General features: G+C 34.3%; 1 protein-coding gene across 1 annotated transcript; it reads right to left on the reverse strand.

Annotated features, from left to right (window-relative positions):
* Positions 1-2317: 2317 nt before the first annotated feature.
* Positions 2318-9844, reverse strand: LOC123523557 (keratin-associated protein 19-2-like). The gene is made up of 3 exons (XM_045301218.2): positions 9773-9844; positions 6545-7082; positions 2318-5222 (listed from the first exon to the last, which is right to left on the reverse strand). The coding sequence occupies exons 2-3, from the start codon at positions 7074-7076 to the stop codon at positions 5194-5196; spliced, it is 561 nt and encodes a 186-aa protein (XP_045157153.2). The 5' UTR covers positions 7077-7082; positions 9773-9844; the 3' UTR covers positions 2318-5193.
* Between the last annotated feature and the right edge of the window lie 15288 nt (positions 9845-25132).

Consider the following 25132-nt stretch of genomic DNA (forward strand, 5'->3'; position numbering starts at 1 on the left):
TGGCCAATGAGACCATAAACGACAGAGATCTGAGACGTGATTGCTAGACAAAATACCGTAGGTATCGCAAGATCGCCCTCACAAGGGCGGTTTGAGCCGCAAGTCGCTGGCTGGTGCTATCATCGCTGGTCCCTTGTCGTAGAGTTGATGTGCCCCTCCCCTCACGCATCCCACGTTAAGCGTAGAGATTGGGAAGCTCGGTGTCTTCTCTGCATGCCATCTATCTGCAGGCCGTCACCAAGAAGGTAACAAACGGTCCCTTTTCAGGGTCACTCCCGCCGGCTTCAGTCAGGACACTGACAGAAAAAGGCCAATATAATTATGACCTAGTTCCGTTAGTGCCCTGTGTCTTCCCGAGACGTGCACTCACCGGCGTGTCGGGGAAAAAGACATAACTGATACTGTATGCCAATATATACAGATAACGGGCAACAAATGCTGCATTTTGATTGGTCAATGACATTTTCTCAAATATGCAAATCTTTTCTCAACAAATGCAAGAAATATTATGAATGTCGTAAAAACAATTATATAAACATAAACTAGAGGAAAAACTATACATTGTCAGTATATTTCAAATAACAATTAGTGATTTAATAATACTTTAATCAAGTATCAAAATTTCTCCCCAAACAATCCAATATAACTGCCCATCTTCACATAGGTCTTCACATAACGGCAATTTTTAAAGGATTACAAGAGAACAAAGCTTCTGAAAATCTACAAAATTCAATGACGTAGTGTATCATTGAAGGTTCCATGTGCACCGCCGAATGAACACATCTGCGGATGTCTCTAAATTGCTTTTAGTACTTGTAGCATGTGTAAATGTTGAGTTCTGCTCAACCCGGGGCTAGAGGGCGTGGACGGTAGCGTGTATTTCCACTACCGTCTTCTGTCGTGTTGAGCGACCTGTGGAGTTTCCCGTTTTTCTGTTTTATCAATATCAGTCGGTAAACTTGAAACGTCCACAGCAGTTGCGTAATAAGTGAAAAACAGTAAAATCACAAACATATTCACTAAACACAATATATGTCTTAGCAAACACCCAGGTTTACCACATACTGATTAACGAAAAATATCAAAATAAGACTCGAGTATATATCGACCTTACAAATGCTTATATTTAGGTTTCAGTAGATCTATAATATATTGATAATGGTAAAACATCAATTTCTATAGACCTTCAACATCTTTTTACTTAGGTTTCAATATGAAAACAATCTAACGTGGCTCGATTTGATTACAAGTAAAATAAAGAAGAAAGCCAAGCTCTGTATATTCTGCGATAAACATCGGTTGACGCACGGATAGGTAAGAGAGGATTATGACGTCCATTATGACGTCACATTGCCGCATGACGTCCAGTTCATTGCTACTCGCAAAAATGAAGTCCAGCATGATTTTTATCTTAATATTTCAAAGGGCATGTAAGAATGAAAACAATCAAAGCATTCTCGTGGTTTATCGTCATATTTACCTCGTTTCATCGTTTAGATACTTGAATATTTAACCACTTGGGCTAATGCTCTCGTTGTTCAGTTCCTGCACATCTGAACTCTGTCTCTTGATAAATCAGGCGACAAACAACTCAAAGGTCTTGATTATTAGATAAACAAAGAAAGAGTTAGTATCTACCTTCCAAATGCTTTTGCTTAAGTTTAGTTATGCAATTATTGAAACATATCAAAGAAATAATCGGGAATAAATAAACCATGTAAATACTTTTATTTAGGTTCCAGAATGATATACTGTATAATGAATAACATCAAAGAAAGACTCTTGTATGTATTAATCATCCAAATGCTGTTATGACATATTGATTAATGAAAAACATCAAAGAAACAATCAGGTATATATCGACCTTCCAAATGTATTTATCTAGGTTACTAATTAATAAAAACTATCAAAGAAAGTCTCAGGTATGTATCGATAATCGTAATCATTTTATTAGTGTTCAAGAATGTAATATTTATTAATGCCAAAATTGAAGTAAGCCTTCAAATTGCTTTCATTTAGGTTCCAAAAATTCAAACATAACTCAGATATTTATCGACCATCATAATCCCGTACGACATATTGATTAATGAAAAATATCAAATAAAGACTCCGGAATTTATCTGCTATGATTTTAATTTGGTTCAACTATGATATATCTAGTAATACAAACGTCGAAAAAATAAGCTGCTAAGTATCGATCATCCAAGCATCTTTACCTAGGTTCCAGTTTATAATGAAAAACAGCGAAGAAAGATTCTGATAGTTTTGTAAAGTCAAAATGCTTATATTAAGGTTCCGTTATTATGATATATTGGCAGTAGGTCAATGACATAATGACACACTGTAACAGCAGGATAAGTCATTATCACAATACAATTTCAAAACACAATGTCATAAATTAATTAGGAAGACAGTCAGTCATAATCTTGTAATTATTTGTGATTTTAAAGTGGAAAAATCATAAATTGTTGACACACGAAGTTTACTTATTTGGCCTTTTTTCATTTAATTACATAAGGTCTTTAGGGAGATACTAAATACTATAATAATAAATAATAAATACAATGCATTTTCGTTAGTGTTATGGTTTTATTTTGCAAGTTCTTGCCATTCTTCTTTGTCAACAAGAGTTTAAAGTATTATGTAAACATGCTTTCTATAAATAACGTTAGAAATACAATACCACTCAGACAACGACTCTTGTGTTCTGTAAATTCTAGCTTTTTATAGGGTTCAGTGACTAAAAAGTGAAACCCTTAGTGTAAAGAAACCGATATACTCTCTCCTTTTCGAATTCCTAATACATGTACTTTACTCAGATAGCTAAAAAAGAATCTAAAATTATGCAACCCTTTTCAAAATTTATACTCGTCGATATGTTACTTTAACTTGCGTCTTTATCATTATTAGTATTTATCATTATTAATATTATTATTGTTTAAACGAGATTATATAATATAAATCGTATTCTAAAGTTAGTTGAAAGAAAATTGATCATGATCGACATGATAAGTAAGATACCTCTAATATATCATGCTTGTCTGTGAAGACCACTTGTTGTGTTAATCATCCTGCAATGAAGCGCACTGATGAGCTGCAAATATATTTAGATTTGTATACTCGATTTTGGGGGACTTACTTAAGACCGATTCCATATAACTTAGGACTCAGTATGATATATAAGCTAAATTAAAATGAAAAGAAAAAAAAACCAAGAATGCCTCGAGTACCAAATAATTATATTTAGGTGTCAGCATGATATATTGATCGGAGTATTAATGATAAAAAACATCTGCGTGCTGTGAGTTTCGTTTTGTGGAGGCTGCGTTTCTGGAACATGGTTTTTCCTGTTTGATATTTTTCTTGCTTTTTGGGGGTAATTATCTTCTATCAAAATGGTTCTTTTTAGGTTTCACCTGGTATGATATATCAATCAATGAACACTCGACGTCATGTATGTATCGACACTCTAAGTGGTTTAGAAAGATACTACTTCAGACTGTACGTAGAAAAGTGACAGAAAAAAAGAGAGAGTTGCACTTGATTTTGTTTTAGCTAATTTGAATTGAAAAAAACTCGGACCTCACGGAAGTTTTCATTATTGGCGTCAATCATCACGAACTGATTTTCTTCTACAGTGTAGATTTTAATGAAACTTTTCGCAACTGTGTATCAATATATTAGTTATTATATGGACAAATAAAATTAATAGGTCCGTGTGCTGAGTTACGAGATATTTTCCCATGTTTTTAACGATCCGTACATTTCATGCAAATTTGACGGCGTTATTTGTAATCATTTCACATGTCAATATTTTTGTTATTATTTTTATCTTCAGAAAGAAAGTATGTTGCTTTTATAAACGTATACATGGGATGACATTTATATGTAGGATGATTTTCCTAATAATTCCGCCAATTGTCCTATATCTGTACTACCGATGGGAAAAAGTGCGAACTAATTATTTAAAAGAAAACATCTATTTTCCATGCACCAGCATATACGAAACTGACAAAAAAAATGCTGACGTAGGTTATTGTTAAACGCAACGACTTGCAACGTGACTGGTCGAGAAGTTAGGTAACGTGATGTGATCAATTTTGTTGGGCTGGTTTGCACTGATGCTTGAAAAATTGCTTTCCTTGTGCATGCTTTATACTATTAAATGCGTTTTAATCTAATTAATCTTAAAAACCTACACAACCTCTAAACAATATATCTTCTTTATATGTAATTCCTAATTAAACCATCAAAATCTTTTCAATCACATTAATACATAAACTGAATTGATTTATTTTGTTTGGTATTTCAACACTTAGTTGACTTTCTCGGTCTTTTTACAGTTTATGGGAATATGACACTTGTTCGTAAAAAATAAAACAGGTTCACTACATATGTCAAGTAATCAGGGCCGCCGTCACTTTAAGGTCTAAATGTAACCGTCTATTTTTATTTCTTTGTGTGGGTTTAACGTCACAACGACGCAGTTATTGGTGGATGTCATCAGGTGCCATTTTGAGTATTATTTCAGGCACAAGTGGGCACATGGGTAGAGCCACAGACCTTACGCAAGCCAGTTGGATGACTTTCTCACACAAAAGAATATACCCTAAGCGAGCTTTGGAACCAAGAGCAGTGATTTGAAGTCAGCGACTTTAACAACTCGGCCACAGAGCACCTAGGTGAGTTTTGGAATATGAAGTATACAAATGTATATCAAAATTACAAACAAGTGCTAATTAAGGCCAACTGTCATTGTCATGTGTTTACATCTATCAATTTTCATGATAATTTTGCTGAAGCCACAAAGATGACATTGTTGTAACGAGTGTTTGTTTATTATACTCACGGTTTATAGTTCGATACAAATGACATTTCTGACAAGACAATTGTGTCGGTGTGACGTAAAACATTTCTACAACTTAAAAAAGATCTTGATAATGAAGACTATGAAGAATAACGTGTTGATGAAGCAATTGTAGAAAACAATTGTGAACTTCCTATTCCTTAAGCCGAAATCATTTGGTCTGTTGCAATGATATACTATTAGTACGTAGACAACACAGACAATTGTAACTTTGCAATATTTAATATTTTTTTAATTCTATCAGTTTGACTAGTGTATGTAATGCGTTGTCCTATATCTGTTTCGGTCAAAGGCACTCCAAGTTTCTCGATCTCATGGTCTTTGTGCTAACCCTTCTTTGGCCATTTGTAGCTACCTGAAATGTTCAAAGAAAAAAGTCTGATTGCAATTTTAACAGGGAGAAGTACTAAGATTGTTTAATTGACAAATTTTGGCCATTGAATGACATCTTGATATGGTTAAAAGAAATATGAAAGGGTTATATAACATCGACATGCAATTTTGTATTCGGCTCGAGTGTATTTTGCTAGGCCTGAATCCCACGAGGCGTATACCTATTTGTATTGTAATATCCGCCAAAATGGACAATAATTTAAGGCAAATATGGTTGAAAAACTCATTTGAAACGATGAACTTTTAGACGCATAGAACGTCGCAAATAGAACAAGTAGTCCCACCATTGAATATTTTTTCGCATCCGTCAAGAGTTGAATACAGGGTTTTTATTAGTTAAATACAGACTGTATTTCAGACAGAAAACCCGTAGGTATATAATAAAACTCCATACTGATCGTTATCGCGTATGAATTAATTCAGGCTACTTATAGATCTATTTTTCCAAGAAATATTTTCTGCAGTTTATGCAGACCTCCAAACATTTTTATTTGATCAAAGCCGCTAATCATGGGTAAAAGTCTAAAGGTCAAAGAAACATCATTTCTTGCATACCGAACTTGGATTTCCGGTGATTTTACCGATACTGGAAACTTCCATCTTACATCCCGGGGTGTAAGATGACTCGCGTGCTGTAAAGGACGCATGGCGAACTACATCTATATAGTAGTTTCGTGTAGTAATTATTTTTTACAGCGGAAAAAAAATCAAGTAGATTGAGTTCCTCTTTGTTCCTTATAACATATTTCTCGATTCATAAAACGTTATTTTAGGGGAAAATATAACGTTTCACTGCAGATGATGAAACAACAGCGGAACTATGCTTTTGTCTTTTTAACGTCATGACGTACTTTCTGTTTACTGACGTAAAGTTCCTGCGCTTTGTTTGATATGCTACTGTAAGAAAAGGTGCGATAAGAAAGTCGTTTGTTTTACTTTATTTTTGCTATTATTTATTGCAAATAGCATACAAATAAAAGATTCTTACACTGGCTGTAGGTGCAGATAGGAATATTCGGCTCGATGGTAGCTGTTCAGTCGGTAACGCGGTAGATTACAGACCAAACAGTTATCCTCGAGCCAGATATTCCCATCTGCACCTACATCTAATGAAAGAATCTTATAACGTATGATATTTTAAAAAAAAAACATTGTTTAACATATTTCAGTATGAGTTTAGGTATAATGAGCATCATTCTTAACACTTATCTCATATCATACTTTCAAATGTTATGTTCGTGTCATCTGAAAGTGTTTAATATCAATCCGAGGAAGAAGACTTACGTCCGTAGCCGCCATAACCTCTAGATCCACCAAAGCCGCCTCCATAACCGCTGTACCGTCCATAACCACCATAGCCTCCATAGCCGCCATATCCTCCGTAGCCGCCATAACCTCCGTAGACTCCATAACCGCCACTTCCATAACCTCCGTAGCCGCCATAACCACCATATCCGCCGTATCCTCCGTAACCTCTATAACACCACTTGCATGGTTTTTTATGGTACCTTCTATATCCTCTATAGCCGCCACCATACCCCTCGTATCCACCATAGCCTCCAAATCTACCACCATACCCTCCATATCCACCATAGCCTCCGTATCCACCACCATAGCCGCCGATGCCACGATAACCACCGTAACCTCCGTACCCACCATAGCTTCCATATCCACCGTAGCCGCCATAGCCTCCATATCCACCGTAGCCGCCGTAGCCTCTATATCCACCGTAGCCACGACAATGTTTACCTTTGCATCCGTGCCAGTAGGCAGCACATGCCGCTACCAGGAGACAAAGAACGAACAGGGTCTTCATAGTCGGCTGTATGTGAAAAGAAAAACTGCATATACATTACAGTTTTATCCACCCTATTCTCAATTGCAAGGGTTTTCGTGAACTGAGGCTGTATAATGAGCGGTCCAGGTTTATCTAAAACATCATTCTAGTAAAGTTCCTCATGGGTTGTAGTATGATCGTTTTTTAATTTGAATACATTTGTGATAATGCCAACTTAATGGCCAAACACTTTTTCACTTCCTACACAATTCTGGCACATGGATGTTTTTTCTAAATTATGCTCTCGACATTTAACAATATTTTGCAAGAATATGTTGCTTTTTTGCGAAGAGGAATAAAAAAGCCTTATTACAGAAAAGATAGATTGTAGAGTAAGACGAACCTCCTATGATAAACAACAGTCTGTTGGAAAGAAAGCAAGAAACAATGATAAGAAGTACACATTATTCCTACTCGGTTTTTAAAATTATTAACTCGCCAGTTTTAAATCTGAAAACATGCAAATCTGTAGGTGAGAATCATACTATCAAACTGTTTTCAACAAACAGGAACGTCTATGAAATATAAAAAAGTCATAAAAGAATAATATTCTAAATTGATATTATTTTAGTATAATATAAAGTACAGATAAGTTAATTTGCTTTTTTAATCAAACTTTAGCTATTCTATGTGATTAATGTGGATTTTAATATATAACAAAATCCTTACTAGAAATAATTACGCATCAAGTTCTACATTTTTACAACTACTAACAAATGTAAGTGTTTCCTATTTTAAAAAACTTAGCATCTCTCAAACTTATAAAATTGAAAATATAGCAGTATATGGTTTAGACTACATTAAACACGGAATAAGTATATTAGGATGTGCTAGTAAACGATAGAGGCTTGGTACTAGGAACTATAATACTTTCAGTCTTAACCTCACATTTCACTATTCATGCAGAAAAAGATTTAATTAGGAAAGTCAAGCTGAGAAGTGACTCCGTATAATTACATTACAATGTATATTGAAAATATAAAACCGCTATAGTACATGATGAAAGAATTAATTGTTGAACAGTTCAATAATACTTTAAAGTTCAAAATACGAGTCATATAATAAAGACAAAAGAGGGAAACATTTCATTAAGTGTTCAACACTACCTTTGAACTGAGGAATATCTCTACATTTCCAAATTTTGAAATAGCTGTAAATGTTAAATTATGTTCACACCATTTGTTATTCATGTTTTAGTATCGAATAACAATATATAATTATAATTGTTTTTGTGTAAGACCAAAGTAACTATGAATGAATGAACAACAAATGCAATACGTGTACTGTCGCGAATGGTCTCGCCCCGAATTAAATTGCTAGAAGAAAGAAAAGTTTATCTTTATCTTAGGTACAAATGTAACTGAGTCTTTTTTATTCGTATAACTAAAATTTTCCAATTTTATCACATTGTGAAGAAAGAAATATTTGCTTTTTCGATAAAATTGGGTGTTCCTCTTCAAATTACATATTTATTGAATATGGTTATGATTAATGAAGGAAAGCGTTGAAATATATTGTTGTTATCCAGGCATCTCCTCACTATATGATTCAAAATCAAGACATGGCAACATTAAACAAAGTTGCGTAAGTTGTTTTTGTTCAGATATTTATTTGATATTTCTTTCCTATGTAGAAAAATTTAATTTCTCTGTTTCAAGAAGAACGAAAGAAATTACTATGCTTTAGATCATAATATCAAGAAAGCATGGAAAACACTAAAATGACTGATTCCTTGGTCAGACATTAATGCCATACCTTTTCAAATAGTGGTCCGATTTTTATATGTTTTTCAGCCTTGTAAATGACAGACAATTACTTAAATACAAAATAAACTTCTTTCCGTTTTAATGCTTTAAAGCAATAAAGTTAATCTACAAATTGAGAATATTCATAATCAATCTGACAATATTTGAAGAAACTTAGTAAAAATCCAAAACAGATATCAGAGTACTGAATTAAGAAAAGTAAAAAACCTAAGAAATTTGTCTTGAAAGATAGGTAAAAAATCACAATAATTAGTGTTTTACCGTGTAAAGAACTCCCGCTTAAATGCAAAGATGTTCTATTTCTCTTTAGTATTTTAAACGAATGGAATACGATTGTATTGTATAGACAACTCATTTGAGCCGCGCCATGAGAAAACCAACAAAGTGCGTTTTAAAGCCTATTGCAATTAGAGAAACTGTTAGCGAACAGCATGGATCCTGACCAGACTGCGCGGATGCGCAGGCTGGTCTGGATCCATGCTGGCCGCAAACGTACTATGTTGGTTTTCTCATGGCGCAGCTCATTTGTCTGCCAGCTTGACCAGTTAATAAAACATTAATTATTTTTAGTTATTTTGAAGAAAATAGGAAAACCATGTCATGAAACAGCATACATTTGCAAAAACATGGACTAACCATGTAAATCCTAAATTTTGAGCTGTAATCAAATCATGAATATAATCCTATCAAAGACTTTTTTTATTCTATCATCCTTCGAGTAATTAATGATTTTGTATTCACGTACTATGAATATTTATTTCATGTCAAGACATAAATAAACACAAATTGTTCTGATTCAGAAATATTAATATTGTTCATACTTATGCTCAAACTAAATTTGTGTTATTTTTTAAAAAAAAATTTCTTTTTTCAAAACGTTATTTAATAAATACAGTTGATGAGATTTACTTCTTTCCTTACTCCAGCAAGGTCCAGTGTTTGCGGAGAAGGGGTCCAGCCGGTTTATATAACCGCAGAAACGATTCTAGCATACAAACGAGCCCTGTTTTATTATTTCAAATTAAGTTAATGACATTTAAAAGATAATAAAAACAAACTTATCAAAAAATTAATGAGAACATGATAGACTTTAGAAAAGATAGATAGACAAACAAAATTTTACATGACCTGTGAACTTTCGCAATGATTGGTATGAAGGTTCGATTGCGAGAAAACAAAATCATAAAAATATCTTTCTTTTTTTTTAAATTGTATAATAATCTGGACATCAAATACCTACCTGTATTCTTTGGTTACCTCTTTGGTAGGAAAGAGGCGCTGTCGCCCCCAACGGTAGAACATTTTGTTTTCCAGTTTCGTTTAGTCAAAAGAGTTTTTTTTCACTAACAAATTAAGGAATGATTCTGACGCTGTTTTCTTATTGCTGTTGTTTGTTCTCCATATTGATAAATGCGAGTGTCTCTCGTATGGAACGCAATATTTGCTTTTTTTTCTCATTAGTGCAAATGATCTGTGAATTTCTAATTGTTTATTTACATGTATACTGTTGCTGTTTTACTGAATGTCATGCTGAAAATAAAGTTTCATGCATTGTGCACACTGTACGTTACCTTCATTAAATTAAGATTTTATTATTATCATCATCATCATCATTATTATTATTATCATCATTATTATTATTATTATTCTAAAACACGCGTTTAAAACGACGATCCCTTTGACGCATGGATGCCATAGACGCCATCAATACGTTATTTCTGAAAGAATATTTGACGTAACAAGTAAAGGAAGTACAATGTAGTCCCACAACCAGTTATTTTTTCGTATTCGGTGCGAGGTGAATACTGTTTTTCAAGAGGTAAGGTTATTGTCATTTCCACTTCTTTTTATACAGCTAAAAAAAGAGATTTATGTTTTGTTTTTGGACAGAAATGCAGACAGACCGCATCAATGCCTTTAACAGCACTGCACGCTATGTAATTGCTATGGTTTCTAATACATACATACATACATACATACATACATATGTATGTAAGTAGAGAGAATATGTAGATATATGTAGGTTTTTTTTGTGTGTATTAACGTCTGCAGAAGCCCGCGGGAATGTTTGTGACAGAGACCGAAAATCATGTATTAACAGCACTTGAATTGCCTTGTTTGCACTCGATATTTCTCCCATTTATACATGGGCAGATCCAGTGAAAAAAGTAGTTTTTTATGCAAGAATACGAGGTTATCAACATCACAATTTACCAGTCCAGTTACGGCAAAGCGCCTAACAGTACAAACGAACGAGCCTGCACATTCCACAGCAAGTCCACTAATCCAAAATTAGAACTACAAATTCGTACTGGTTCAACATTTGCATATATACTCAAATCTCAGTGGCAGTGATATTGTAGTCATTTTAACTGATTCTTGCATAAAAACTACTTTTTTCACTGGATCCGCCCATTTATTAACGGGAGTAAAATCGTGTGCAAACAAGGCAATTCACGTGCTGTTAATACCCGATTTTTATTTTTGAAATGCTTTCCCAGGGACGTATATGTAATTCTGTGCAGATTGACATCTGGTATCTGCGCCTTTTTTCTTTCATAAAAACGTCTTCTTGAGGCATTTAAGATGCAGTCTAAACCATAGAATGTTTTACTGTATCAGTAACTAACGCCAAATGTGCTGCCCCCAACATTGTTCGTACTCGTTTCTTCCCTTGTTTACTCCCCTTTTAGAACTCTGCGTCAATTCAGATTTTGAAGACAACCGTGAATGTTAAAGAATCGCGTGTTTACCTGTGCGGTTGTTTGTTTTTAGATATCATATTTATGATTTTGGTAAGTATCTGTCAGTATGTTTTTATCTAATTTCTCGAAGAATTTATATAAACAGCTTGGAAACTTGACACTACGTTCGTACTCATCCGTACTCCAACTGCGTGTCCGTACTCAATATAACTCGAATGTAAAGTTATTATTCTTAAAATTGTGATCGAGTCCACCAAATTGTGAAATGATATGAACAATTATTGGTAATTTTATGTTTGTAATAATGAGAGATAAAAAAATCGCTTAAAAACCTTCAGGATGTGCTTTTGATAGTGTTGTTTATTTCCGGGCCCTGGATACGGATATTTAAAACATGTTTACCGTTTCCAAGAACAACTGGTATGGTAAATAAAAAATGTACCGGAATCGTCAAGTCATCACATATGAAAACAATACATAAATCGTTGTGAAATATATTTTTATGCAAGAATAGCGACAATACACGTTTGTTTTGTGTATTAACGTCTGCAGAAGCCCTTGAGATATGTTTCCCGCGGGCTTCTGCAGACGTTAATACACAAAAAAAAACGTGTATTATCCCTACATTGGAACCAGAAAAACTATATTTTCTCTCTCTTAAAGTTAACTGAATCTCAAGGATACACTGAATTTATACAGATAGTTTGCATTAAGGGATATAATTAAATTTAGAACAGTTGACTTATTAAACGGCAATGGCGGGCCTAAAGTGGTTATTGACACGAACAAACCTATATTGCACGAGGGCATAGTCCAAGTGCCAGTTTAGGAGTGCTAAAAACCACGTAAGGAACGTCATTGTCGTCTAATGAGTTGTGTATTATATACATGCGCCCTCGTGATATAATTCCTTCGCATCTGAACTCCAAACAATGATTTTATTCAACGACAAATCACTTGATGAGATATAATATTTCTTAAACATAATAAAGATTACTCAATTACCTGAATCAGTTAATCATATAAAATATCGACGTTAACGAATCTTTTATCGCGATGACACATGCTAAAGTGACGTCAAAAATGACACCACCCATCCATAGCGGGTCAGTAACCGGTTATAATGTCCGCTTCCAGTTATAATGCCGGCTTCCGGTCATTTTACCTGGGTTATAGGAGTTTGACGTATGCAGTTTTGTTACTAGTTATAGTAAGATAATGAATAAATAAATAATATATATAACAGTATAATAATAATATATATCATTATATTATGTACTTGAAGCAACCCGTCTGCTAAATCTTTTCACTGCAGTTTCTACTTGTGGTTGGCCTATTTTTGCGATGTGTGGCTTAGGCTGTGTAAGACCACATATGATCAGTTCGCATTTGTAACAGGTGTTGAAAATGAGATCACTTATGTAACAGGTGTTACAAATGAGATCGCATATGTAACAGAAATCAAGCACATATGTAACAATTTTTGAGACGAATGTGATCGATGCCAATTTTTGATGTGACATCTGATCACATTTGTCACATGTCATTTTCGATCGGAAAAATGAACAAAAAAGTGCATTTTTACATCTGAAACACATTTGTAACATGTTTGAGCTCACTTGTATGAAGTGACAAAGTAAGCTATTGTGATCACCCGTTGTACGTCGTCCGTCGTCCGACCGTCCGTCCGTTCACATTTTTCTTGTGAATACGATAGAGACAACATTTATTATTTGATTTTGACAAAACTTGAACAGAACTTATATATATCTATGATATCTCGGTTCCTTTCGAAAACCAGCCATATCACGTTATTCGTCTTGGAGTTATGGCCCCTGAGATGGCTATAATTACTGATTTTAGCCTTGCGAACGCGATAGAGACCACATTTTTTTGTTTATTTTGACTAAACTTGCACACAACTTATATATCTATAAGATCTCGGTTCCTTTCAAAAACAACCGTATTGAACCATTTGACTTGGAGTTACGCCCCTGAATTGGCAAAAATGCTGATTTTATCCTTGTCAACACAATGGAGACTACATTTATGATTTGATTTTTACTAAAAAAGTATATAGGATCTCACTTCCTTTTGAAACAGCCATATCGCGCCATTTGTCTCGGAGTTATGGCTGAAATGGCAAAATTTGCTTATTTTAGTCTTGTGAACACAATAGAGACCATATTTATTATTTCATTTTGACCAAACTTGTATATCTATAACATCTCGGTTCCTTGCGAAAACCAGCTATATAGCACCATTTGTCCTGGAGTTATGGCACCTATAATGACCATTTTGCTGAATTAGGGTCAGAAAATTTCATATTCAGGTAGAATAAGCCTTCTTTGAAATAACAGCGAACGGTGTGGGCCCTGATCAGTCTGCGCGGATGCGCAGGCTAACCTGGGCCCACACTGGTCTCAAAGCCTCAAAGATTCCAGAAGGCCCATTTTCTCATGATGCGGCTCAAATAATTTTATGACGTCATTGACGTCGACGAGGACGACGCTAACTTGTGATGGTGCTTATGGCAGTCATTTAATGATGTTGTGATGAAAAGCAAGTGATTGAACATTTGCAGTATAAAACTCAACATGATACATATGTGCTTCTCATGTCAACCCCCATGTTGGACAAACACATTCGTAACACATTTTACCTGTTACGAATGCGACCGCATACGTACGAAATCTGTTACAAATGCGATCTGTTACGAATGTGGTCCTACAAGGCTGTGTGCTTCCATGGAGTCCATACTTACCTTTCGTTTTTTATGACTCCAATAGTATTTATTCATCGTACATCAATATTCATACAAATTTTGTCTGCAATTTGTTCTTATCGCATAGTGCGGCAATTTTCCTTTGATCTTTGCAGCATGTTATACATAGTAACACACATTATTACTACAAAACTGTGCTGATATCTTACAAAACTGTTGCGATATATATCAACACGGAAATCTCTATGGAGTTTCATAAGAAAAAAAGTGTTCCGATATATATCAGCACAGTAAAACTGTTCCGATATATATCGGAACACTTTTTCTCTACTGAGGTCCTATCAAGGGAGTATAATCTTTTCCTTTCAAAGAAAAGATGATTTTAGCTCCAATTTACAGTTCACAGAGAAAGAATTGTCACAAACACCTACATTTATAAAGTAAAAGAATAAATAAACTGGAATATTTCAAAAACTAGATAGTTATTGCCAAATTCAGAAATACATGAAATATATGAAATTCTGAGATTTCTCAAATGTTTCTTTTTCTTTGATTTTTTTTACAAACAAAACAACAAGTTTTACAATATGTCTGGCCAATGAAATGCAAAGATTTAAAACCAATGCAGAAATTTGTTGGGTACTTTTATCTGGGGAACACATTTTCTAAAACAGAAGTTTTAGTGTTTCAGTCAGCAAGGCGCAGAAAGGGAATCAAAATAGGAAAAATAATAATAAACAAATTTAAATGAAAATAATATATAAATTTTAATGATAAACTATGCGATAAAACAGTTATAATATGTAATGCTCGTGTGTTACCAGGATATATCAGAGCTAGGGGTACATCTCGTTATTTTTCTCTTCACATATCTGTCTCGGCCTACCGGCCTCGACGATATGTGCAGAGAAAAATACCCTCGATGTACCCCTAGCTCTGATATATCCTGGTAACACACTCTCACACATACTATAACTATTACATATTAAATAGGTAGTTTGATACCGAGACATTTTAAGTAGGTTTTCACTTTTTTCAAAACAAGAACTGTGAACACTACTAAATGCCAGAAGGATAAAAGTGAACACCATTAAGTTAAGAGTTACTCATATATGTATTGAATTCCGGAAAGGGACTGCATGAAGGGGCCACACTTCTGGACAGTTCAACGCCTTTAAAAACTCACCATTTTTAAAAAAACTGTTTCATGTCTTCGTTTTGATGGATGTATTTGCAACAATGCCCCACTGCTTAAATTTTGCATAGCTAGGTTAAACATCGTTTTCAACTAATGTTTACTTCTATTCTTTACAAATGGCATTCTTTTTTAAAGGGGGACAACTCTTTATGAATATTTTTAGTATCCAACTCTGCGGAACAGAACGGTAAAAATGTATTGGGCAGAAAGGTTGTTTGTAAAGATGTTGTTTGTTTACTAAAACTTTCTATGGTTTTGTGATATATTGCTAAACCTTAAATATCAAAAATATCAATGCGTGCTGTTTATCAAAATATGACTTGAAAGTATTCGATACATAAGCGATCAGTGTCATAACTTAAAATTATAAAACTGTCACACTGGTATCAGTTGTCAGTAAAGCTTTGAAACTATGATATGCATTTTATTAATATCAGTCAAATGAAACTGTGTCTTCATTGTTATAAAATTGTTTCTTTAGTCCGTTTTAAATCAAGAATAAACGAATTCACCCTTAAAACTATAGCATTTGATCCAAACGTTCCGTTCGTTTTTCAAAAGCAAACGTACAGCATCTAATTATTTTAGTGGATGTTTTTATTTATTTATTTTTTTATTTTTGTTTTTGGTTGATGTAATTGCATTTTAAATATTATGCAGTGGATGATGCAGATGAACTTATTTATTTTCTAATAAAATATCAGTTTAACCATCATTTACGATAAGGCTATGTAAGTTTACAACAAATGAAAAGTTTGAAATCTGGCGTGCATTTAGAAAAACATGTTGTTACTGACAGGTCAAAATATTTAGAAATCAAAACTCTGGAGCTGCGATGGCCTAATGGATAAGGCACCTGCCCCGCAATCGTGAGGTCGAAGGTTCGAGTCCTGTCAGAGGCAGGACTTGTTACTGAAGAGAGACCGGTTGGTGAGCCGCCGGATAGTTAAATAATGGTTACCGATTGCCTACCTGCCTGGTGCCTGGCATTAGAAGCAGGAATTGGTAGGTAGTGCTGTTCAATGTATGAAGGTGTCTCATAAGCCAACTTGGCTGGCCCTTTCAGTAGGGGTGACAATATAATAAACAAACACTTTACTTTACTTTTACGTTATTATGTAAATCATTTTACAATCTCCAATGATAAAACTAGACATTCATTTATCTCGTTTTTGAACGGACGAATTTTAGCAAAGACAGCAAAACATCGTTATTCTGCCAAACCTTATGATACCAATTATATTTTTCGTGGTATTTGAGCATATTTGTAGCGAAAATGTTACATCTAGTATGTCCGTCCTGAGCGGAAAGAAAATAAAAAACGGCTGGACAGAGATTACGCATACTATCAGACAGATTTTAATTATTTCAAGCGGCATTTTGTGACATACAGAAGTGCTGTACGTAGTTTCTTGACCCAACCGCCCTCACTTACTGTCATTAATCATCCTACAAGTGATTTTTTTACTGGATTAAGACCCGGGGAGCGTGCGATACCCAGTATAAAACGTTCCGTAAATGTGTGGAAAGCAGTACAAGTTCATCTAGATATATGGGTATGTGTACCTACATGCGCCAGTTGCAAACTTCTGTTTGCCTACATAAAAGTTTTTGTTATAAGATGTAAAACAAAATAAAATAGTTTGTCATTTAAGCTGAATATTATTAAAACTTGATATTAAGACTATCGTCGGTGAGGTGGAAAAATAGTTTTTGCGTTAAATACTTTCATTATTACAAGACGCCTTAAATAAATCGACATTCCATAACGTTTGCTATATGACAGGTTTGTATTCAGCACAGGTTTACTGTACATATAAGTCAAAACGTTAGAAATAAAACTGTGAAAATTAATTTCTGATGTCATGTAGTAAACTACTTATAGAACAAATTGTCGGTCAATGGTCTACACTACTGGCACGCGGTCCTTCAGACCTCGGGCAATAATTTTGACTATTGACCGGCAAGTCATTCAATAACTGTATACCGTTAGACAGTTACAAGATACCCTTCCGTATTTCAAGTAAAGTTTTTCATAAAATAAAGAAAAACTCTAGTGAGAGCTAGAACTACCCAAAATAAAGTGTTGCCCTCGACAAGACCCATGAATTAAGCCCTTTTTGAACAGAAAGTCTAACCATTCTGTGTTTTATAATGTAAATTCTTCCTGCTTAAAAAACACTTATTAAAACCTCAGAATTGAAACATGCGCATTAAGGTGAAAGTCGATATTCGAAATGACGATGACGAAAACATAAAAGTCATGATGATGAAAACGCGAACTTATGTCAAGTTTACATATTCATTGTTGCGTGATTTCGATTTTCACTATAGTCATTTCGAGTTTTCGGCATGGTAATTTCGATTTTCACCATCGTCGTTTCAACTTTCATCAATGTAGTTTTATAGTTTCGATTTTTGTAATGAAGGTTTCAGAAGTTATTAGAAAAGCTATCAAGGTTTAGTAGTATATCATCAAAATACATAGGGAAAAGTCACCATGCCCCTTGGCGGCCATGTATTTGACGAATCGGAATAATTTTAGCACTCTTGGTAGAAGGTTACATAAGAACCATTTGTGTAAAACTATTTCAAAGTCGCAACATCGATTTAGGAAGAGATGTCGTTTGAAGATTTTACTATTTTTAGCTCTGGCGGTCCCTAGGTGCAACCAAGCGAAAGTGTTTGAACAACTTTGGTAGAGGATCACTCAAGAAACATCCAGGCCAACTTTCATCAAAATCCGTTCAGTGGAGATGTCGTTTAAAGAAATAGTTTACGATGGACGCACGCATGCACGGCGGACGACGTACACAGCGTGTTCACAATAGCTCACCATGAGCACGAAAAAAAAAAACTCGTTTAGTCTGATGTATACGAACAAAACCTAGGAATTTAGCTAATTTCTTGTCACGCTCCTAACAGTTAAACCTAATAAAACTTAATATATTCTGCGTTTATTTTGAGATTTTACAGAGTAAATTAAAAATTCGTATACATTTCCACATGCACACTAGGGACCCTATTGTGAAAACACATTTATCACATATTTCACTAGTTTTTAATACTCCAAATATAATATCAATTTATATGGGTACCTTTACGATGTGTAAAATTAAAAAGAAATGTGATTCGTAATCAATTATTAATGGAAGTGTCTCCAACCTAAATGAATACATACGTACAATCTGATGTAAATAGTGTCATGAGAAGTCAATAATACATATATTTTTTTTAAATTCTGGTAGCCAGTTTGAAAAACAGATGCACAGTAAAAAGAAACCACCAGAAACTGTGCCACTGTTAACAACTGTTAGTTGACGGGTAGTTCGTAAATCCAACCGGGACTGAGCTATTTTGATTTCTGTCTTCTTGCCTGTTTTGTTGGGCTCTTAAGGGTGTTTCCCTTGTTGCTTTGTCTTCTGCAAAGGCATTGAGTACACGCGTTTTAGGTTCATAAGGAGTGCTTTTTATATAAATATACAAGAGTATTTTTGTGTTTTACATAACATGCCTTCTGTTGCCATTGCGTATGTTTAGGTTTCACCTGGCGTGTTAACTTTTATTTACACTGTCCTGTGAATTTGGAACAAGGTGGGAATAAGAGAGAGATAAGGCGCTCCATAAACCAGTTTAAGCTCCCTAGCGGTGGTTTTGCCACTGACCGCTCCAAGGCGGTGCCCCACTGTGTTCTTTTATTTGTTTGTTTGCTGTATGTGAGTGTGTGTTGGTGCGTTTGCTTTGTGTGAGTGCGTGTGTGCGTGTGTATGTGTGTGTCTGTGTGTTGGTCGTGTGCGCGTCCGCGTGCTGGGTTAAACGTTTATTGAGGCTGCGTTTTTGGAACGTGGCTTTACTTGTTGGAAATTTATCCTTGTGTTTTTTGTACTTAACCCTTAGCCTGCTGCAGGCGAATTTAACAGCCTTTGCAAACAGCTTGGAACCAGATCAGACGCCGATTAAATCGGCGTCTGATCAGGTTCCAAGCTGTTTGCTACTCTGACAATATTTCTTCCAATTTTGGAGCAAATTGAATGAACTTTACAATTATAGCAGACGACATTTCCAGCAGACGACAATTTATCTAGCATGCTAAAGGTTAATTAGATATATTCTACGTCATTACTTCCATTCATATTCAAAAACACGCATAATTTGCTAAAAATATTGAATTGAAATCAAATAACGTTTCAGACCAAGAAAGACCAAGAAAGGCCTAATAAAAGCCCTCCACATCTATAAACATTTAAATATCAACAAAAGGAAATGGAAATAAAATGCGCATAAAATATGGTAACGCTGTTCTCATCCTTAATGCGAGTTTAATGCAGTGTACTCACCCTGTTGGTTGCGATTGGCTTAATCTAAAGATATTTCGACCTCTAGACCATGTTTATAGTGTCAGATCTCATAAATATTACTTGGTGACAGATAATATATGACTTGCAACTGTTCAATCATGATGTTAACGAACAGTTAAAATTGATTTATTGTGAAAAGTATTTGTTTGTTTTTGTGGTTAGAAATGGTAATGATTTACGATAAGTAGAAGGTCGTAGTTAGAATTGACTGTAAAAGAAGATTTATAACTCGCAGTCGTTCATTTAGTAATACTTACAGACTCAAAAACAGATTCAAAAACAAACTTATCTCAGAAATTATGATATAAACCAACTGTACTTTACATGTATGGTATGTGGAAAGAAGGAATACGGCCTATATAGCTTTCAGGAATTACATACCACTTTCAGTAATAGCCGACAATTCAAAATAGAAATTTCCAGTACTTGAGAAATACAAAATTTTATTTATGCAATGAAATGTTCCTGATGCCCAAAATAAATGGTTTTTGTTAATTCTGTATGAAGATTCTCTTGAGACATAGAATGCAAGCAAGCAAATGTCAGAACACTACATATCAACATGTCTATGTACGGAGAAAGAGCTTTGGTCATCGTACTTAATACATTTATTGGATTAGAGAAGGTTTTAGAATAAGTTATATATCATAAAGTAATAAACACGTAGAAGCTAAGAATTGAAAGATCAAGTCTTAGCAATAAATAGGACGGTATGTCTTTCAGATTTTTACGCCTACTCAGTTTGGCAAGGTAAATGCATATTTAGGTGCAGTTGTAACGCAAACGTGATAAAAATGATATAAACTGATTTTTATTACTTAAATGATCGTTCATCATGTCTTTTCAAAATTTGACAACTGATGTTTATATCATGTGGATATTTTATAATGGCTTTATTGTAATCAATTGCATAAATGATGTGTTTTGTTATTGAAGAATGAAGCTTACGCCAATAAATGTCAGCAATGGTGTTACCAAACCTCTGTGTTTGTGGAGGGGGGAATAAGTATTAAATTTATTTACTTTACTTATGACAATAACCGTGTTTTATGTCTTTTCAGTAGGTGAGCTCACATATTTATATATTGCTGATATGTTACACTTCATCATTGTCCGTATAGATGATGATTTCGTATTTGATGAACTTTCAATTAACGTAGGTCAGTTTTCAAACTCAAATTTAAACAAGGATTTGATATAAGGTTGTTGAACATTTTCATGAATTCAATTTTATGATTTGACGTTATTCACGTAGTAGTTATATTTCACGTAAATATTCACCCGATTTGAGGAAGCTTACCTTGAATAATAAGTAAGTGGCAAGTAATGTTTTAGCCAACAGATATAAGGGAAAAACACAAAACTGGGCCGGATGACGTCATGATGTAGCCATTTGGACAAGCATTCAATTAGAATTTTCCAAAGAAAATATGATTTTGACATATCAACTAAAATTCCCTTATCTACATTAAATAACAGTTTTATTGATTTTTGATGATACCTCAAAAAATGATAGCACTTTTCCGGGTATCTATCGAACACCTCTCGTTGTGCATCTGTGATTCATTCGAATACGTGTATATAATCCATACTGTTACATGTATAAAGTGCCATTTTCATGTTCATGCCAGATCATGCTTTATTGATACTTGACTGTAACGAGGAATATTTGTTACTTATTTTAGGCAACTACATTAAGCTTCCAATTTCTATTTATGGTCTATAAGCTGATCTGGTGATTTCACCGGTGCTGGAAAACTCCATCTTACACCCCGGGGTGTAAGATGACTCTCGTGCCGTAAATGACGTATAACGAACTACATCTGTACAGTAGATTTGTGTAGTAATAATAATGCTTTACGTAAAACGGAATAAAAATCAAATACCTTGATAGTTTCTCTTTGTTCCTTATCACATATTTCTCGATTCAAAACACGTCATTTTACGCAAAAAAAACATAACGTTTTACTACAGATGATAAAACAAAACCGGAACTATTACGTTGTCTTTGTAACGTCATGACGTACTTCCTGTTTACGGACGTTAAGTTCCCGCGCTTTGTTGACATGCAACTTTAAGAAAAATGTGCTATAAGAAAATCATTTGTTTGAATTTATTTTTACTATTATTTGTTGAATATGGCATGCAAGAAAAAGATTCAATCACTGGTGGTAGGTCCAGATGGAAATATCCGGCTCTCGGGTAACTGTTTAAGCGGTAGCTCGGCAGAAGCCTCGTTACCGCCGTAAACAGTTACCCTCGAGCCGAATATTCCCATCTGCACCTACCACCAGTGAAAGAATCTTATATTCCTCATACAGTACTTTTTTTTTTTCATCCATTTCCGACTCAACATTCAAAATATTAAACTGTAATGTGTTTATACCTTTGCAAATGTGGTTGTTTATCATGGCGGAAGGTAGACAGAATTAGATTTTAAATCTTCAAGAAGTGTCCCAAATGAGTAGAGTTTGGGTCATACAAAATGCAACTACACGAATAAACATCAAAACCACGTGATTGCAATAATTCATTGTATAATGATTCTTAAAAATATTCTTTTCTCTATATACATGCGTTATGCTCTCTTCACACTGTTACAAAATATTTGATACTTTTTGTCATTCCATGACAAGCCGCAATTACTGTTAAACTGATCATGAAATCGAAGAGTCCATTCCCATCAACTATTATGATGGAACGGTCTGAACCTTCACATAAATTCCAGTACAATACACGAAGATACCCCGTGCTTTGTGTGCCTGTAGTTGTATCTAAATGTACATTAGTTGTCATATTTAGGTAAATCAGGTAGTCCAGTCTAATAGATTTTGATAAGTGGTCATCTGCACAAATACGCAGTCTCTCTCAGAAATATAAGCTAGTTAATAAGGAATATCAAACAACATTTTTACTACTAAGGAAAAGATAACACAGTTTTGAATCGTGCATTTTGTTCAAAAAATTTAATTCCTGTCATATTGTAAATAAAATCAGACATTCTTGAATTATTTGAAAATATATACACTAGCGTTTTTCCAGGAGAAAAGTTATTGAAAAAAATACAGATTTAATATAAATCAGTTATTGAGCCTAAGTGTCGGTATGCACCGCTGTACTAATCTTACCCTGTGCAAAGCGCTGCACGTAAATAATCATTTGATATGTACATATTGGGAAATAAAATATGTTTAAACCAAAGCGCTGCACGGGCTCAGGTCATACTTACACTTTTTCGAAATATTTTACTTATTAAGGCGTTTTGAAAGGTCAATACACATTAGAATCATGTAAGTATAAGTTTTCTAAAACATTTTACCGATATATCTAGCAAGTCGATAGCCGAGCAGTAGCGGATGTGCGCTGATCATGATCTACACTGGTCGCAAAGGCAGAATCAGTCGTGTCCAATATGTTAAGGGTTAAAATGGTCAAACTTTCTTATATTTAAAACATAGCTGAATAATGCAGTGTCTCGCAGAAGTCACATCAGACTTTTGAATTTCAAAATTTTATAGAAACCTAAATACTATTCTAAAACAGTTTGTGGATAGCCTTATTTTTCCTTTGTTCTTGATGATGACGTACTGTCCTTCAACTGTACTGTCTAATATCTAGGTCATTTATTGACTTCCAGTAGCAAGTGACAAATTGTGCTGAGAAATTTATCTCATACTTTGAGTTTTATAAACCCACCATTTCTGGTACAATATTTTATAACTCAGTTCTTCCGTACTGCAACCCTGGAAAAGCAGAAAATATGGACGTTGGTTCTAGTATACATTTAAGACAACTTGAGAACTCATACACTAATAAAATTTGCCGAGCTTTATGTTATTGTAAGAGCATATGCAAAGATCATGGTACTTTTTAGAACTTTTACAGGTCTTTAGTGTTGGATTTCCGGTTTGGAACATTAGATAAATTCGGACCCAGATGTCTTAATTATGAAGAGCGTTATCGTGGTAAGTTTAACAGGCACAACCCAAGTATTTCTACGTATAGGCTACATAACTTTATAATCAAAAAAAGCTGTTTCACACAAGTTCGCAAATTTACGACAATCGTATTTAAGAAAATATTTGCGAAGTAAAAATAGTTGTCTCACGGACTTCGTATATGTAGTAAACCATCAATAAAACGCAGAATATGTATTGTTATAATGTTTTCATTATTGCAAAAACACTTTAAATTGAAGAATGAAAATGCCCTATCATATTTATTCGTTATCAGACTATTAATATTAACTTCCAGGCAAAACACTGTGAATAACCCCTTATGCACATATCCAATACAGCCATTTTCAAACGTCAGCTAACTCAGCCTTCAAATCTACATTATACCGGATTTTGTTTTCGAAATTTAACCAGATAGTACTTTAATGCATTAAAAACTGCAAAAGTATAATTCTAGAAATTCTGTAATGAGTTAGTCACGCATGAAAAAAGGAATAAATAAATATCTCTAATAAAATATCATTATACGGATTTCTGATTACTCTACAAATATTATGAACATGTGAGGATGGACGCCCAGTTTAATACTTTACAGTATTGTGATTATATTCTGAGCGAAAAAAACCCTCAAGTTGATCACCCTTAAAATGTCGTTCGGAAACCGTTAATTTAAGAAATGACGTTGGAAATATTCATTAGTTAAAAGTGTTATACATTCGGGAGGTTTAAATCTCTTTTCATTAAAGTTGATAAAACTTTTTTAATTTTTGTTAATATAAATGGCTACCCTTTCAATACATATCGAGCTGCGGTAGCCTAATGGATAGGTTCTGGACTTGCTAGAGGCAGGTCGTGTTACTGAAGAGAGACCATCTGGTGAGCAAATGAACGATGAAATCAGAAATAGGAAATACTGAAGAAATTGTGAAAAGTGTACACATAATAAACATTTGTTATAGTTCTATCGAAAGCGTTTGTACAATGTACTATTTTCTTTCACATATAAGTAATTATTTGTACACATGATTATGACAAAAATCCTTCAGATATATTAGTATATGGATCCGCAAAAGAACTTCTGCTACGTAAGACCACATTCTAACACCAACAGATTTCATTTCCTATTAAAATTATTCTAAAAGAAAGACGTACATGTACTTTAAAGGCATTTATATTTATTGGGTTATTTATGATGTTTATAGAACTAAGAATTCCCGCGAAAGAGTTATTGTATAAAATAAACGAAAATGCCTGAAATGATTTTCCTAGCTCCTGAGGGACTGTAGGGTCTAAAATCTTAACTGAGGTATTGGAAGTATGTCGAAAC

This window comes from Mercenaria mercenaria, chromosome 3 (assembly GCF_021730395.1).
Source record: "Mercenaria mercenaria strain notata chromosome 3, MADL_Memer_1, whole genome shotgun sequence".
Taxonomy (NCBI): domain Eukaryota; kingdom Metazoa; phylum Mollusca; class Bivalvia; order Venerida; family Veneridae; genus Mercenaria; species Mercenaria mercenaria.

Bases quoted from the DNA above. Each gene is read 5' to 3' on its own strand.
- LOC123523557 (XM_045301218.2), bottom strand. From the start codon at position 7,076: ATGAAGACCCTGTTCGTTCTTTGTCTCCTGGTAGCGGCATGTGCTGCC. The intron at 5,223-6,544 runs GTAAGTCTTCTT...TGAACATTTCAG, and splicing joins AGGTTATGGCGGCTACGGAC to GTAGCTACAAATGGCCAAAG.